This window comes from Ailuropoda melanoleuca, chromosome 4 (genome assembly GCF_002007445.2).
Source record: "Ailuropoda melanoleuca isolate Jingjing chromosome 4, ASM200744v2, whole genome shotgun sequence".
Classification (NCBI taxonomy): domain Eukaryota; kingdom Metazoa; phylum Chordata; class Mammalia; order Carnivora; family Ursidae; genus Ailuropoda; species Ailuropoda melanoleuca.
The window spans coordinates 107,184,245-107,200,644 of record NC_048221.1 but is presented as its reverse complement, the minus strand read 5'-3'; the positions used below and the strand labels follow the sequence as shown (position 1 = coordinate 107,200,644).

The window sequence follows — 16,400 nt, the reverse complement described above, 5'->3', positions numbered from 1 at the left end:
CCACCAGAGCTGCACGGCCCAGGACCTCCCTGTCGTACCTGAGAGGAGGGCCTGGCCCGTGAACTGCCCGTACACGGAGGCAGCATGGGGAAAGGCATTGAAGGGCGGGACCGAGGCACCGGCTGGGACCCCGGAGCCGACTTGCTGCAGATCCAAAAAGGCGGAGCTAGATAAAGAGGAAGGGGTGGAGCTAGAACTGGACACCTCGGGGGTTTCCTGCTTTATGGCGAAGGGTGAATGAGGATCTGCTGGAGGGAGGGAGACAACAAGGAGAGAGGGGTGTGAGATGATGCGGTGGGCACATGCACAAACCCAGCCATGAGATGTGGGGGGTTGGGGTGGTGCAGGCGGGGCGCTGGGGCTGTGGCTCCTCTCTGAGTCTGGGGTGGCGGGAGGGGCTGCGCGTGTTCCTCAGGGTGAGTGAGGGGGAGAGAGCAGCTCTGCCTCCCTGCTGTGCCTTTGCAGTGTGGAAGGACAGTGTGTGCCCCCCTCCCCTCCCCCGCGGCGGTGGGGGAGCGAGGAGGCGCGGAGGAGGCCCTGGGCTATGACGAGGCAGGACCCTCTGGACCCACCTGCAGGCCCAGCCAGCACAGCCCACCTCTCCTGTGCAGGCCCAGGGCCCTAGCCCCATCCTCCTCAGGGCCAGCCAGGCTCTGCCTTGCAGCCCCTCTGTGCAGCTGGGGCCAAGTGGCCCAGGACAGTCCAGGCATCGTACCTGCCACCACTGGGTAGGTCTGGTGAGTCGAGAGGTTGCGTCCCAAGGGCGTGTTGGAAGGGGTCAGGGTAGCCTTGCCATCGTCCAGGGCGGTGCTGTTGAGCAAGGGCAGCGGGTAGAGGCCCTGGGGAGCAAAGAGAAGTCAGCGCACAGAGGCCGTAGGCAGCAGGCCTCAGTAGGGACCCTGCGACCTAATCTCCCCGGAAACGCTCCCTTCCTCACTGTCCCCATCTTTCCATGCATGCTGGACTCAACTTAGCCTGTTTCATGGGTTCTTATGTGTCTTATTCTCCTGCTCCTCTCGCAGCCCCACTGTTGCCCAATCCCTAGCTCACAGCTTCCCCTCCGGCAGCCCTAGGGTTCAAAGCCGGCTGGGGGCCTGAGGGCTTGGCTAGATGGCCACCTCCTTCCCTGTCGCCCCACAAGGTCTGGAGCCACAGAGAACAGGATGCGGGTGGGAGTGGTCAGCCTGTGGCGCGGTTCAGGGTGCTTCCCTGATTCATGAGTTTATTCCTCTCCAGACAGGAAACACGGCCACGGGGGGCCATGAAACCCGGCACGTTCCCCTATGGGGCAGAGCCAGGACGGAAACCTAAGGGGTCCGGCTCTCATGTCCATGTTCTCAAACGCTGCGCTCAACTGGATGACATCATGACCAGTCCGTTTGCAAAGAGCGCACATGAGAGCTTTGCCCATGTTATCCTGTCCACTGAGCCCGATGGCCCTGTGACGTGGGCAAGCAGTACTGTGTCTGTTTTATATGTGGAGAGCCTGAAACCCAGACAGGCAAGTTCCCAGGCAAGAATGACACAGGGACTAAACCTCCCCTGGTGCTCTTTCCCTCAGGAGAGCGGCAGATGTGACACCCCCCCCCACCCGACCGGAACAGGCGGCTATCGTCTTCCTCTCCTCTATATCCAGATTCCCCTGGCAGGTGATCCTTGGGGTTAATTTTGTTAAAACAATACAAAACAAAACAAAAACCTCTTTAACTGCAGGGTTTTCTTTCTCCTTTGTTCAGTTATGGGCAAGTGTGCACTACCCCTCACGGTGACTCCCTCCCTCGAGGGGACAAGACAGCACACGCAAGCACACATGTGTTCCCCACATGTGGGTCACACACATCACAAGCACACTCTGTGTACAACGGTAAAATCAAGGAACACTCCACGGTTACATAACAGCTCCACTAAAGGCAATCACTTCCGGTGATTTCCATGGAGCCACGTTCTCCAAGGGGCCATGGCGCTTTCTGGTTGCCTGCTGGGCACTTTTGGAAGCTGCAGGCAATTCTAGAGGCCACCAGGGCGCCGTTACCGTGGAGCCGCGATTACTGACTAAATGGTGCTCTGGTTCCATGCTTTCCGAGGGGGGCCTGCTTCAAGGCGGGGCGGAGCTGCTTAGAGCTGGGCTTAATGAAATTGAGCAAAATACCTAATTTCTAGAGAGTGTAAGAAAAGTTTAAAATGCCTTATGGATGTGTTGGTTTGATAACAAATACCTACTCAAACTCCTATAGCTTTCCCAAATCCAGACAATTCGGGGGGGGGGAATCTCCCAATCCCCCCCAAAGTCACCCACCCTCCCAGTGATGGCTGGATTTCTTCTTGGGATTGAACTTGAACTGGGGTGCAGAGTGACGTAATGCTCTAGCACGTGGGCCAGTTTGAGGCCTGCGTCTGCAGCGACCAGCCACGTAGCTGTGGGCTCCTAGACCCCTCTGAGCCATGACTTCCTCATCCCTCTTACAGGGAGAATAGAACCTGCATCACCAGGCTGATGTAAGGATTACGCGAGATTTTTTATACACGTGTTCAATGCTCAGCACAGAATACCTGATACGTTGCTCTAATACATATTATTTGTGAGTCATAAGGGGCAAAATTCTTGGTCTCTGTCATTACTATTCACATTCTGCTGATCTGTTTCTTGTTGCACTTGTAAAATGGAGGACAAAGAACTGTTCCTAACTGTGACTCCTGGCTGGGCCTGGTGGCGAAACAGCAACCAGGAGCGAGGCCACATGGCGTTTCCGTTGAATGCTTTCCCCCCTGTTGATCTTATAGGAAAGATGGCTGTGCCTTCCCCCCTCATCCCGAGGTCAGCTGTGTGGACCTGTGCTTCCCTCTCTCGGCTCCCCAGGCCAGAGGGCCTTCCTGGGCCCAGGTGAGAGCACAGAGTGTCCTTTGACAGCACAGTCTGAGTCATCAAAGGCAGGAAAGGTAGGGGCTCAGACGCAAGGCCGGATGCTCCCTGCCCCTCACCACGCGGCCGGGTGAATGAATGAGCAAGTAGAAGATGGGCTGAGGGAGGGAATGAATCATGGCTGGGCACTGCTGAGCCCCAGTTTCCTTATCTATAGGACGAGAGGTTGGAGCAGTTCCATGGTCTTCAAACTCTCTTTCTCCAGCCTTCGAATAAGAACCAACATAGAAGCATCGGATCTACAACGGTGCCCGCAGGCCAGTCTGAATGAAACCAGGGCCGCAGACATGAGCTCCGTAACCCTTCGCTCCCCCAGGCTCTGTCTACCCTCCCCAGCCCTGGGTTGTCTCCACACAAATGGAAAGACTGGACTCTGTGGTCCCCGAGGTCCCTGTGGCTCTAAGGCTCTCCAAGACCACAATTCCCCACGCACATGTGCCAGCCTCGGTCTCCTTGTCATCAGGCAGGGCCCTCTGGGGGCTCAGCAATGGAGCCAGGAGATGGCTGTGGGACCCAGCGGGTGCCAGGGGCCCAGCAGCAGGGCTTCTGCAGGCCAGCTGGTGCTTGCACACGCAGCGGGCTCCCTGTGAGCCCTCAGCTGCAGCTCCACTTCCCTCCGGGAGCCATGTGCTGACTCTCGGCTGAGCACCCGGACCCTCTCCCCGGGTCTGCTGACAGCCAGCTTTCTCTGCACCCCCTCGCGGTGGCCACAGCCCAGGCTGATAAAATCGCTGACGCAGATTGCCTGCCCAGCTGCGGGGCTGGCGTGGGCCCAGCAGCCCAGACGGTCCTGGCAGTGGTTCAGCGGCTTATTGGCATCGTCCCCATTGTCCTGCTCAGGACTTTCAAGGCGTAAGGCTTGCCTCACTCCTGGATCAAATGACAGCATGAGCAAAGTGGGGTGAGCAGACCCACCCTAAGGGAATTCCTCAGCTGGTTGACCCGGGGAGGGGAGAGGGGTGGAAGCCACTGCTACTGTGGACAGATCCACATGAAAGGAGGGGGCCAGCAGTTCTGGAAGTTCTGTGGGAATTGTGAAGTCTTTGTTGGGCTCGGGGCGGGGGGAGACCAGTGACATCTCTGTTAGCTTTTCCCGGAAGCTGACCCACTATGAACCATTTCACCTGTCCTGAGCACTAGAAATAAAAACTCCCCTGTAACTCGCAATTTATTGTTCTGGATTTCTCGGCTCATTCACCAATACAACTTTACTGAGTATCTATTCTAAGAGGGGCACAATGTTGGTGCCGGAGATAAAAAAAATACAAATAAAAAGATGCTTCAAGATGCTGGCCTGCCTTATGAAACCCACTGCCTACACCTTCGGCCACTGGACAATCACAGCACGCTGTGAGAAGTTACTGGAATGGCGTGTTGGATGGACAGAAGCACAGACGAGGGAGAGAGGAAGCATGTCTGAGGGGCAGGGCATGACTCATGGGTAAGTGATGCTTGAGATGAGTCATCATGGCCTGACGGTACTTTTCCAGGCAGGAAGGTGGAAGGAAAGGCGCTCTGCGCGGCGGGCATGCAGTGTGCCAGTGCAGAGAGGTGTGAACGAGAATGACATGCTCGGGAGGTGAGTAATGCAGGTCATACGGTGTGCAGGTATGAGTGGCCAGAGCTGGGCTGGAGGTGTCGGTCGAGGTCACGGCGTAAGGCTTCAAGCTGCCGCTTCAGAGCTGGGGGACCTGACCGTGCGGTGTGGGGAAGCCCCGGAGGACAGAGGGATGGCACGGCCTGGTGGTGAGCTCCTGAAAGGGCGGAGCTCAGAGGCTAAGGGCGAGGAAAGGCAAGAGGGCTGGGGGGAGAAGGAAGGAGGTGCCGGCGTCTGGTAAAATGAAGTCTGTGTGGGCTTGGAGCTGTGAAGCTTGCGCCCTGAGCCCACTGGTGCAACTTGAAGTTGCTCGGGTGGCGAGACTGCAGACTGACTAGGAGTCTTCCAGAGACTGCTCTTTGCTGCGGCCCCTGCCCAATGCCGCTCGGCCGCTCACCTGGCTGCTCACCTGCTCGCCTTTGGTGTGGCTGGGGGAGGCATAGGCCTCCGGGTAGTGCTGCCGCTCGAACGGGCACTCGAGCGGCTCAAGGTGGTGCTGGCTGAAGGCGTCCGTGCGTGGGTGCTTGCGGGGCCCGCTGCTGCTGCTCTGGGAGTCGATGCTCAGCCGGCAGCTGTCCTGGTCACCTGGCATCCCCAGGCAGGGAGAAAGTGTTCAGGGGACCCCTCTACCCGTGCCCCAGGCCAGAATGGGGGGGCAGACGCGGGCTGCAGAGGGACAGGAAGGACCTGGCTCCAGGCTGTTGGGACTGTGGCCAGCTTAGGGACAGGCCATGTGCTGTAGGCGGGAGTCGCCAGCACCTGCAAAGTCCGGAGCTACCAGTCCCCTTGGAGCCCGGGCAGACTGCCCTCCTGTACCCCCAACCTGCCCCCTGGTTCCCCAACACTCACTGTCGTCCATTTTCCTCTTGCTGTCGCTGCCAGGCTGAGCGATCCCCAGGAGCCCATTGATGGAGTAGGTGGAGCCCAGGGAGTCCGACTGGGGTGACTCCGGGGGCGTGACGGCTGAGCTGGGGACTGCAGTGGGATGAGAGGGAGAGGGTCAGCAAACGGGGGGCACCCCTCAGAGCCTCTGCTGCCACTATGGAGGAGTCAGAGGGCCCATTGGCACCAGGGGTTCTTGGAGTCGAGGCCGCCTGAAGTGTTCCTACCCCTAAGTATGTCAGTGCGTCTTTCCTGGGACCCAGCGAGGCTTTGTCCCTGCGGAAGGGCTCTGGCCATGCCGGCACATGTGTCTGTGTGGGCGCGTGTGCGACTGTGTGTTTGCAGATGGGTGTGTGTGTGCAAGGTTGAGTGTGCCAGCACATCAGCACTCACTCAGCGTATGTCCTGGGCTCAGGGACTTGGTGGCCACGCAGCTGTCCATGGGGAGGTTGAACGGTTGCTGCACTTTGGTCCGGATGATTCTGTAAGGAAGACGAGAAAGCCCAGTAGAGAGAGGAGGAGGAAACAGGACTCACGCAGCCCCAGATCCTGTGCCTTTTTGAGAGCCCCTTAGGTATCTTAGAGGCACCTCAAGTGCAGCCTGTCTACAATTGAACCCCTGACCTCACTCCTCACACCTGGTCCTTCCCAGTGTTGCTGTTTCTTGATCAGTTCCACTGGTCACTCAAGGCAGAAATACAGGTGGGGCTTCACATCTGCCTCCCTCTCTCCTCTACCAAAGCCATCATGAGGTTCTGTGGGTTTGACCTCATAAACTTCTCCAGCACTGACTCCTCTCTGCATGACACTGTCAGCAGCTTAATGCAGGCCACCACCAGCTCTCTCCCGCTGGGATCACTCAGTGGCCACCCCCTACCTACTCTTGACCCTTTCTAATCTATTCTCCCTATTGTAACCGGAGTGGACTTTTCGAAATGCAAGTCAGCCTCCTGCTTAAAGTCTGCAAAGTTTCTTATAGGTCACAGGCAAGAATATGTGACATGGCCACCAACCTTTAAAGGGCAGTCTTTGCTGACATTCCCAACTCAGCCCACCTTGTGCTCCCCTTCTATCTGCTGGCTTTCTTTCAGCTTCTTGTCTAAGATCTGTGAGCCACAGGGCCTTTGCATGTGCCGTCTCAGAACTCCTTTGGCTCCCCTTTACTCCTAGTTAACTCTTAGTCATTGTTTCTTACTCAGGGACATCTTTTCATTCCTTCCTAAACCAAGCACCTTTCGCCAGCTCACATACCTCACGTTCCTCTCCTTAGGAGGACTTAGAGCCGCATTTTTACAAATGTGTGTGGGGGCACTTGATTAATACTTGATTACTGTCTGTCTTCTCACTAGACTATAAGCCCCACAAGGACAGGATTGTGTGTTCCTAGGACCTAGCACATAGTGAGTGAATTATGTATATAGGAATGAATGAGTGGGTAAATGATTGATTGAGGCTGTGAGCGAATAATGGAATGACCAAACAATTGAGTGAATGCTTGAATGAGGGCCAGGTTAGGGGTCGTGTGGCCCAGGAAAGGGTCACTTCAGGATTCTTTTATTGAAATGAAGAGGATATAGCATGTGAGGAGGAAAACTGGCGAAGTACAACGGGGGGTNTCCAGGGGGTGGGGTGCTTCCTGCTGAATTCTTCAGCAGGAGGCCCCTTCCTAGGCTCTGTTCCACCCAAGCCAGGCCCTTCTTTGGGTCTCCGTCATGGTTCCCCCAAAGCCCAGGTACCCTGCCCTCTCCCCCCTCCACCCCGGGCACTGTGTCCCTCTCACCTGTTGATGGAGCTGACACTGGGCACAGTGTCATTGTCACAGACCCCCTCCGCCAGGAGCCGGTCTCGGATCTCCCAGGCAAACATGGTGGGGTTCTGCCGCTTGTAGTCTCCAATCTTCTCCACCACCTTGGGGGTAGCCACCTTGGGCTTGGAGCCCCCTATCACTCCAGGCCGGATGCTGCCGGTCTCGTAGTACCTACTCCAATAGAGAACCCCAAAGAATTACCCAGTAAGCAGGTGGGGTCTCCGGGCAGGGTCTTAGCCAGAGACTCTCGTTCCTCTCCAAGGCTTCTGGGGCTAAAATGCACCCCCAGGGCTGGCCTCAGGCACTTGGTGTTCCTGGCACGGTCTGTTCCCCTTGCATGAATAGTTTATGCTGCTGACAAACCAGAACCCTCTGCTAAAGACTTCACCCTGGACACCTGGCTTCTCCTTTTTCCCTCCAGCCAGTCTCCTGCGTCTGAGCTCCCCCAAGGGCCACCTATGGAGCAGATTTCCCTTCTTAGAAAGGAAGCTCTGCTGCACGTACTCTGTGCACACACACAGGATCACAGTGGCAGGGTTCTCCACGCAGCTTTCTGGGGTTAAAGCCTGACTCGCCGTTCTTGGCCATCCTGGTTTTACCCTCCCCAGGAAGCCAGTTTGGATCCCTGGGCCCTCTGCTCTGTCTTACTGGTTCATCTTTGTTCCCCTGCCTTCTCCCCGCACCCCCCCCCCCGCCACCCCCTAGCTGGCCACTGGTTTTCTACCAGATTGCATGGTTTGGGTGGAAGCTGTTCTTCCTGGACTCTGGAACACCAGCCTGGCCTGGATCCCTGGCCACGTCCGGCCTCTTAAGTCAAGCCTGTTCTCCCAGGCTATCCACTTTTCCTCTCTCCAGAGCCCCCAGCCAGCTGCTTTGGGAGATCTGTGACTTATGTCAGGATAACTTTCCCCTCTTTGTGGTGGAAACTCTCTGGTCTCTTCTACTGTAGAGTAAAGTCTGGTTCTTTAAAACTCTGCTTGTCTGTCATAGCCATTCTAGGTTCATCTCTCGGGGATACTGCAGCCCATCTTGGGAGCCCCTCTCCTGACCCTTGCCCTTGGCAACTTCAGTCGGGAAGCCAGGGCTCTCCATGGTTCAGCTACAGTCAGGTCCCTTTGCCTCATTAAGCCAGAACTCCCGTTGAATCCACCTATGAGCTGCATGAGAGAGACAGGTGCGCTGAGCCGAGGCAAAGCCCCAAGTCCCCCAGTGCAGGGGCATTTTGGGAGTGGCTCTCAGACTATGCTGTGTCAGCGCGGAAGCAGGGCTTTGCTGCTCCTGGTCCCTCCTGACCTTAGGGTCAGCAGTCCTGAACTCTGGCTACAGGAAATGGGAATCCCTTGAAGGAGCCTCAACACTGTACAAAAACTTGGGCCCGTTCTCCTAAAGTTCTGCTTTAATGGGCGTGGGCTGGGGCCTAGACATAATTTCTTTTTTTTAAATTAAGCTTCCCAAGGTGACTCTAACAGTCAGCCAGGGCGATGAACCACTGCTCTGGAGTGAGTGTTCATAACTGGTGCCTGGTCATCTCCTAAAAATTACGGCACCCAGGACTGGCTCCCGGCGTGGATGCTGTGATTTATATGTAGGTCTGGACCAGGCCTTAGGGCTCCACATCTCATCAAGGAGCCCTGGTGCTTCTGGTGCAGGTGCTCTGGGAATTAAGAGTTTGAGAAGCACACTGAGACNGTCTTACTGGTTCATCTTTGTTCCCCTGCCTTCTCCCCGCCCCCCCCCCCCCGCCACCCCCTAGCTGGCCACTGGTTTTCTACCAGATTGCATGGTTTGGGTGGAAGCTGTTCTTCCTGGACTCTGGAACACCAGCCTGGCCTGGATCCCTGGCCACGTCCGGCCTCTTAAGTCAAGCCTGTTCTCCCAGGCTATCCACTTTTCCTCTCTCCAGAGCCCCCAGCCAGCTGCTTTGGGAGATCTGTGACTTATGTCAGGATAACTTTCCCCTCTTTGTGGTGGAAACTCTCTGGTCTCTTCTACTGTAGAGTAAAGTCTGGTTCTTTAAAACTCTGCTTGTCTGTCATAGCCATTCTAGGTTCATCTCTCGGGGATACTGCAGCCCATCTTGGGAGCCCCTCTCCTGACCCTTGCCCTTGGCAACTTCAGTCGGGAAGCCAGGGCTCTCCATGGTTCAGCTACAGTCAGGTCCCTTTGCCTCATTAAGCCAGAACTCCCGTTGAATCCACCTATGAGCTGCATGAGAGAGACAGGTGCGCTGAGCCGAGGCAAAGCCCCAAGTCCCCCAGTGCAGGGGCATTTTGGGAGTGGCTCTCAGACTATGCTGTGTCAGCGCGGAAGCAGGGCTTTGCTGCTCCTGGTCCCTCCTGACCTTAGGGTCAGCAGTCCTGAACTCTGGCTACAGGAAATGGGAATCCCTTGAAGGAGCCTCAACACTGTACAAAAACTTGGGCCCGTTCTCCTAAAGTTCTGCTTTAATGGGCGTGGGCTGGGGCCTAGACATAATTTCTTTTTTTTAAATTAAGCTTCCCAAGGTGACTCTAACAGTCAGCCAGGGCGATGAACCACTGCTCTGGAGTGAGTGTTCATAACTGGTGCCTGGTCATCTCCTAAAAATTACGGCACCCAGGACTGGCTCCCGGCGTGGATGCTGTGATTTATATGTAGGTCTGGACCAGGCCTTAGGGCTCCACATCTCATCAAGGAGCCCTGGTGCTTCTGGTGCAGGTGCTCTGGGAATTAAGAGTTTGAGAAGCACACTGAGACTTCCCTGGGGGTGGGGGTGGATCGCAGGAACCACCTCGATCCTGTGCCCCTCTCTAGCGGCTCCATTTCCCTTGGTCTCAGCCAGGGTTGGGGTGGGTGCTTTGGAGAAGATTCTCCTGCTTTAGGAGTAGAGAAGCCCCTAAAAATGAGAGATAGGGCAGAGGAGAAGAGCAAGAGGGCGAAACAAAAGGAAGGAGAAAAGGACAAAGAAAGAAGCAAGGACAGGAAAATAACAGAAGAGCAGTGGGCGGGGAGGCCTGGAAGCACCACCAGGACCGAAGCTGGACATCGGGACAAACCCAGTGCCCCCGGGAAGGGGTCTGGCTGCGAGATGGGCCGCCCAAGGCAAGCCCTGCAGGGAAGGTGGCGCGCACTGAATTTCGTGCTTACCTGCCAAGGATCTTGCTGACACAGCCATGGCTGACTCGGAGCTGGCGGGAGATGTCGCAGGGCCTCACCCCCTGGTGGGCCAGGTCCACGATGCGTTGACGCACCACCTCGGGCAGGGGTCTGCCGTTCACAAAGGCCCCTCCCAGCTGGTTCAGCCCTCCGTGGCCTAAGAAGACAGTAGTTGCGGGAACAGCTGTCAGGACCAGGCAGGGTGGGCGTGGGTGCTTGCGTGTGTGCACGACCCTGTGCGTGGGAACTCTCACCATCACGTCCTCTGGTGCCTGAGGGAGACACCAGTGCAGAGGGAGGCTGGCTCCCATCGGGGAGGGTGGCGTATGATGCCAGAGGGAGCACACATAGCAATCTGGGCACCGCTTGGGCCTCTCAGTCTCCTCTCAGTCCCTCGGCCCTTCACTCTGAATAACAACCCCCCACCTTCGTCCCTCCCTCTGACACGTGTATAAAAAGCTGGAGATGCTGGGTCTTCCTACTCTGGTGCTGAGCTGCGTGATGCTGGAGAACGTCCCCTCTCCTCTCTGGCTTGCTTTTCCTTATCTGTAAAATGAGGGCGTAGACTAAATCAGCGGTCTTTACGTTTGTCTTTGTCTTTCTTCCTTTTAACACAGAGCCCGATTTTATCAGCACAAGTGCATTGAGAAACACGAACGCAAACGAACAAAAGCAGAGCTATTCTGTGGTCCGAGCTGGGGCACAGGCTCCCAGCCCGAGTGATCCCATGGCTCCTCTCTCGAACAGGCCAGAGCACTAAAAGGGCGGGCGGAGATCTCCAGGGACATGACACGGTGGGTTGCAGGCCACTGTGCAGACAGTGGACACACCATGGATGTGTGTGCATTTTCTTAGCTTCCTTGCTGCCTTGCCCTCTGCTCTCTGGCCCCAGCCTGTGTTTCATTCTGAGCCCATCTATCTTGTCAAGCGCCTATGTACTGAGTGCCTACCATGTGCCGGGCACTGTACCAGGCCCTGCAGGTGCCCAGGCGATCTCTGTTCTTGTCTCATGGGGTTTACTAAAGCGGAGGGCCCAGACCAACAGACAGCCAATTACCAGACCACGTGACCACTGCTGGGGCCAGGGCCAAGCAGAGGGTTATGGGGATCACTGGCGGGGACCAAGCCCACGCTTAGGGGACTCTAGAAGGGCTCCTGAAGAAGTCTATGCTTTGACTGACGGTAAAGAGGTGTTCACCAAGGGAAGGAGAGAGGGGAGGAAACTGTTCCAGGCAGTGGGAAAAGCAGCTGCAAAGGCTTAGAGGCAAGAAGGTGCTTGTCAGTTAGAGTTACCAACATTCTCAACTCTCAAAAATCATGAGACCTAGGCTGGGCTCATTCTGGGGCTGAGATCGCCTTTTGCTGACGAAGAGGCTGGGGTTAGAGAGCGTGAGTGACATGCTTTCTATGATGTATGTGACTCAGCCTGTATGAGGAGCAGCCAGGCTGTAGCCAAGAATTAAGGCTTCCATCAGTGCTTCCTGGGTCAAGCCCTGTTCTATGGCCAGAACCAGTCCTGGAAGCCTGGCATTGGTCTGCAGCCTGTGCTGAAGGTGCCATGATCCAGGCATGAAGGACACCTTTTCATACCAGGGCAGGATTTGGTGATCTGGCTGGGCTGACAGAGCTCCAGGGGTGGGAGACAGGGGGAACGGGCAGGCGAGGAGGAAGAGCCAGCACCAAGCCTTCTGGGTGAGCCCGTTAAGGACTATTTATGGCCAAGGGTGGGAAGTGGCTCTGCTGGGCACACCGTGCCCATTACCGCCCACAGACTTAGCACATTCAGAACTGTCTTGCAATGTCTCCTCGGGGGCCCAAGCTGGCTACAGAGGAGCAGTCAATTTCTCTTTAAAGAACAAAAAAGAAGCTATAAGTCTCTGGCCTGGGCACTAAGTCAGGAGGAATGAGCCTGCTGGCCAAATACCCAGCAGGAGGGACACAGAGACCCATCTCCCTGGTGGAGGCAACTGGGTGAGCTTGGACACAACCTCCACTGTCCCACATGAGGCCGCTTGTCCCAGCACGTGCTTTTCCACCACGGCTGGGAGGACATCCCAGATGGCCCACTTCTGAGCCCCTTCCACTGGCTTCTCATGGCCACAGGCCATCCTTGGAGAATGACTTAGCCATTTGACCCTCACTCCATCCTCGTGGTCTTTTGGCTCTTTGGGTCCAGACACTGAACACAAGGGGGCGCCAGACAGCCACCCAAAGGCAGACAAGACCTTGAGACAGCCCAGCTTTGTCCCCATTTTCCAGAACTTAGGCGGCCACGTCATCCACCCAACCTCAGGTGCTGTGCTAGGACCTCTGTATCTAGAAGCAAGGTTTCCTACAGGCGGAGTTCTTCACCTCTAGAAAGGTAGCAGGTTGAAAAAACCAAGTGCCATTTTTGAGGTGACGTGAATTGGGTATTGTGCCTTAAAAAAAATTAAAAAACCCCACCGTTGTCTGTCTCTCTATCGAAGAAGCTGTGTGGACTATTGTTCTAAATCTTCCTGAAGGACTGATCAGAATCCTTAGAGACCCAGGCCCTCAGGAACCCTCCTGAAATCTTATTTATCAGATCATCCAGCATCAGTGTGAAGGGAAAGGCGTATTCATACCTCTGGCCCTTAAACTATCAATTCTCTGGTGCTTTATTTTATTTTGCTGGCTTCTGAATGACTTTGTGTTGCTGTACAAAGAGCATTGGGCCAGATTCCTGCATTGACTCTGCCTGTTTTAATTTTATCATTTGAGAAAGTGGGTGTTTTTTTTTTCCAGCCTTACTGTTCTCATCCATTGAATGGAAATTCTTGCTGTGTCAGCTGCGGACGCTATGACAACTGCTCTAAGAAGATGGGGAAACCAGGATGTAGGAGTGTTTGGTTTGCTGAAAATCTTGATTTCGTGCAAAGTTTTTCTAACTTTTAATATTTACATGGTTGAATGTTATGACCCCAAGCTTGGCCTTAGGGCAGGAACAGTGGTTCTCACACTTGACCGTGCACCAGAATCATGTGGGGGGCTTGTTAAATCACAGGCTGATGAGCCCAAGGCCCAGAGTGTCTGAATCAGCAGGTCTGGGATGGTACCAAGAATTTGTTTCTAAGAAGTTCCCAGATGCTGCTTGTCTGGGGCCACATGTCACAAACCACTGGTTTAGGCTGGGCCATGGCTGGTAAAGAAAATCAAGAGAGGAACTAAATACTTATACACCTACCACCTTGGCCCCACCAGCTTCAAAGAACAATAATTCATATTCTTCGTATATCATAGTTTTCATTGCTTCTTATATCAACACTTATGTACGAAGTGCCTGCCACAAATCAGACATAAAGCACTGAGGAAACCATCTTGAAAAGGACAAGAAAATGGCCCTCAAGGAACTTACAATCTTGGGGGGATGCAATCACATAAATTGGGAATCACCATGCTAAGGGAGAAGTCGCTTGAGAGAGGTTAAGGTCAGGTGTTAGGGGAGCCCGTAAGTGGTCAGTTGGAGGTTGCAGGAGGGATGACTAGGAGATAACCAGGTGAAGAAGTTTCCACGTGAAAATAAATCCATGCACGAGGTCTTGGTGCTCTCAAGACATTGGAAGACATTTACTGTGGTGTAGACAGGCGGGTAGCAGAGTCTGGAAAGAGCCTGCTGGCTGAAGATGGAGATGGCCCCTATGGTTTGAGGTTTTGAGCTGAGTCCCTGTAACGGAAGGTCTTTTGTCCTTCCTGTGTCCGGTGTGGGGGAGTGGACTCCTTTGGGTAAGTCACCACCAAATGCCCAGAGGTGGGTGCAGCCTTCCTTCCTGCACTGGGAAGGGCTGGACCGCCCACTGTGCTGACCACCTTCCCATGCAGCTGTGGACAATGGGGTGGGCTTTGAGGCCGGAAGCTGGGAATGAGTGGGAGCCCCTGGTTGGGCTGGGGGGAAGGTGTGAACCAGAAAGAGGTTTGAAGCTTCATAAGCAGAGGCCCTTTGCATGGTCTGGAGCGTCGTGGGTGGGGAGGGGTGGGTGTGGAAGAGGAAGACAAGCCTGTCTGGCTGGACATGAGCAGGCTCTGAGTGTGAAGGCCCTCAGACAAGGGATGCCAATGTTCCCAGGGCCAGATAGGACTGTTCTACAGTGAAGGGTCTGGAAGCCTGCAAAGCCCCAGCTGAAGCCTGCTGTCCAGAAATGTGTACTATGGAGAAGTGACCATTTAGGGAGGCATTAGGGCATTCTTTGGTCTCTCTATAAGCTCCTTATAGAGCTCTGAGGAGCAGGAATGGTAGAAGGAAAAGAGAGAGGCTCATTGTGCAAAACTCCTGTTACAGGCACCAATCCTACACCCTTAAGGCACACGGAGAATTTTTCTGGGCCCCCATAGTCCTCCATTCAAGTCTCCATCATGGCGCTGATTACATTGATCAGTCTCTTTATCTGTTTGGATTCCTTTATGGATTCTCCTCAACGGCAGGGGCCCTGTCTTTGTCTACCTGGCACCTGTCACAAAAGTCTAACTAATGCTTCCGTATATACATGCGACAGAAAAAATGCTTTCCAGACGTGAGGGGCCGGTGTGCGGCCACTGTGATGGCTGCTGCATAGTCTCCCCACTGGGGGATCCCTATGTGGCAGACTCCAGGACTGTCCTCTTTCTTTCTCATTCCTCACACCTCTGTCCAGTCCTGGAGTGACACTGGTTCAAGGTGTTGCTTTGGGAAAATTTCTGCTTAATGACCTGGGGGTTTTTGCTTTAGCTCCAAAGGGTGTCAGGGCGGCAGGACTACCACGGGAGGGGCGGGGGCTGCCTTGAGATGTCCTTTAGATCACACGGTGCCTGCTCCCCTTGCACAAAGGAATGGCCTTGCCGATGCTAAGCAGGCTCTGACGTACTTAGCCTGGTGGCACTGTCGTTCCCAGCACCCTCGCTTGCTTGCAGGCCTGCGCTCCCACTGCAACCTCCCAGCTGCTCCCCTTGGCCTAGTGCCTTTCTGGAATAGAGGCCAGGGTCTCTGCCTCATACCACTCCTAGAAAAAATGTTCCAGGACCACGGAAACCTAGTGTTGCAACTTCTCGTTCCATCCTTCCACCTTTCACTGCAAGCATGTACACTGGATCGTGCCAGCATCCACGGTTATGGGTTACCTAGGCCCCTAGGCCTCACTCTAGCACACAAGGGGCGGGCACGCGGAGAAGCAGCATCCCGCGTCTGGCTTCAGCCCCGACCTGCTGCATGGCCTTGGTATCCGAGCCTTGCACTTCTCCCCCGCCACCCCCCGCCCCCAGGCTAACCAACTGGAGCGGAGAGACAGCAGCGGGCTAAAGCTGTGACTTACACTTCTTCATTTCGCATTGACGCCTCACCCTTCCACCTGTTCTGAACTCTACTCCGTAAATTAGCCTCATATTCCTTTTATGTTATTTACCTCTCCCTTTCTACTAGGTCTTTCCCCTGGACCTACAAACACGGTGAAATTCATCTATGTTGCTTCCCCACCCCTGCCTCCTCCCCCCAATATTCTCCCCTTGATGATGAACTTTTTTCTTACTATCGTGTTCGACCAGATTTCTCAAGAAGTAGTCATACTTGCTGTTCCTATTTCTTTCCTTTCCTTCCTGGCTGCTCCTTGGTTACCCTGCCGTGTGCCCCAGGCTCAGCAGGTCCTCCAGCACCTGGTACTGGGTGGGAGGGGAGTGGTGCGGGTGCTACGTTCTCCTCCCTGGGGACATTTCTGTGACGACGCTCTCTCCTGGTTCCTCATACCTTCAGACTTGCTTTTGTTTCTCTTTCCTGGGGTTTTCCTCCCTCCTTTGTTCTGTTCGATGTGTATGTTTTCCAGGCTTTTCTCAAACCCCAGTGTTAACGTCCACTCTAGACGGTCGTCCTTGGCAATCACCGCCCCCCCCTCACTGTTGTACCTACTACCTGATGGCCCTGTGGGCATGCCCGGGATCTCCAGCCCAGAGCTTTCCCCCTACTTTTATGTTCACTTTCCTATTGAAACCTCTCTTTGGGTGAGAAGGAGGCTCCTGGCTAGTGTTGTCTTGGTTGGGAACGACACCAGCTGCCGCGCTAGCAGGGAACCTGCCCT

The 16,400-nt window shown here is 55.0% G+C and overlaps 1 protein-coding gene across 1 annotated transcript in view; it reads right to left on the bottom strand.

Annotated features, from left to right (window-relative positions):
- Positions 1-12,449, bottom strand: part of LOC100480115 (paired box protein Pax-8) — a 13,928-nt gene extending 1,479 nt beyond the window's left edge. Inside the window, exons 1-9 of the mRNA XM_034657285.1 lie at positions 12,366-12,449; positions 10,824-10,887; positions 10,333-10,498; positions 7,180-7,377; positions 5,793-5,881; positions 5,367-5,492; positions 4,927-5,102; positions 716-839; positions 16-248 (exon numbers count right to left, since the gene is read on the bottom strand). Of these exons, the coding sequence (XP_034513176.1) occupies positions 16-248; positions 716-839; positions 4,927-5,102; positions 5,367-5,492; positions 5,793-5,881; positions 7,180-7,377; positions 10,333-10,498; positions 10,824-10,887; positions 12,366-12,449 (1,260 nt within the window). The remainder of the gene's footprint in view (positions 1-15; positions 249-715; positions 840-4,926; positions 5,103-5,366; positions 5,493-5,792; positions 5,882-7,179; positions 7,378-10,332; positions 10,499-10,823; positions 10,888-12,365) is intronic.
- Positions 12,450-16,400: the final 3,951 nt, after the last annotated feature.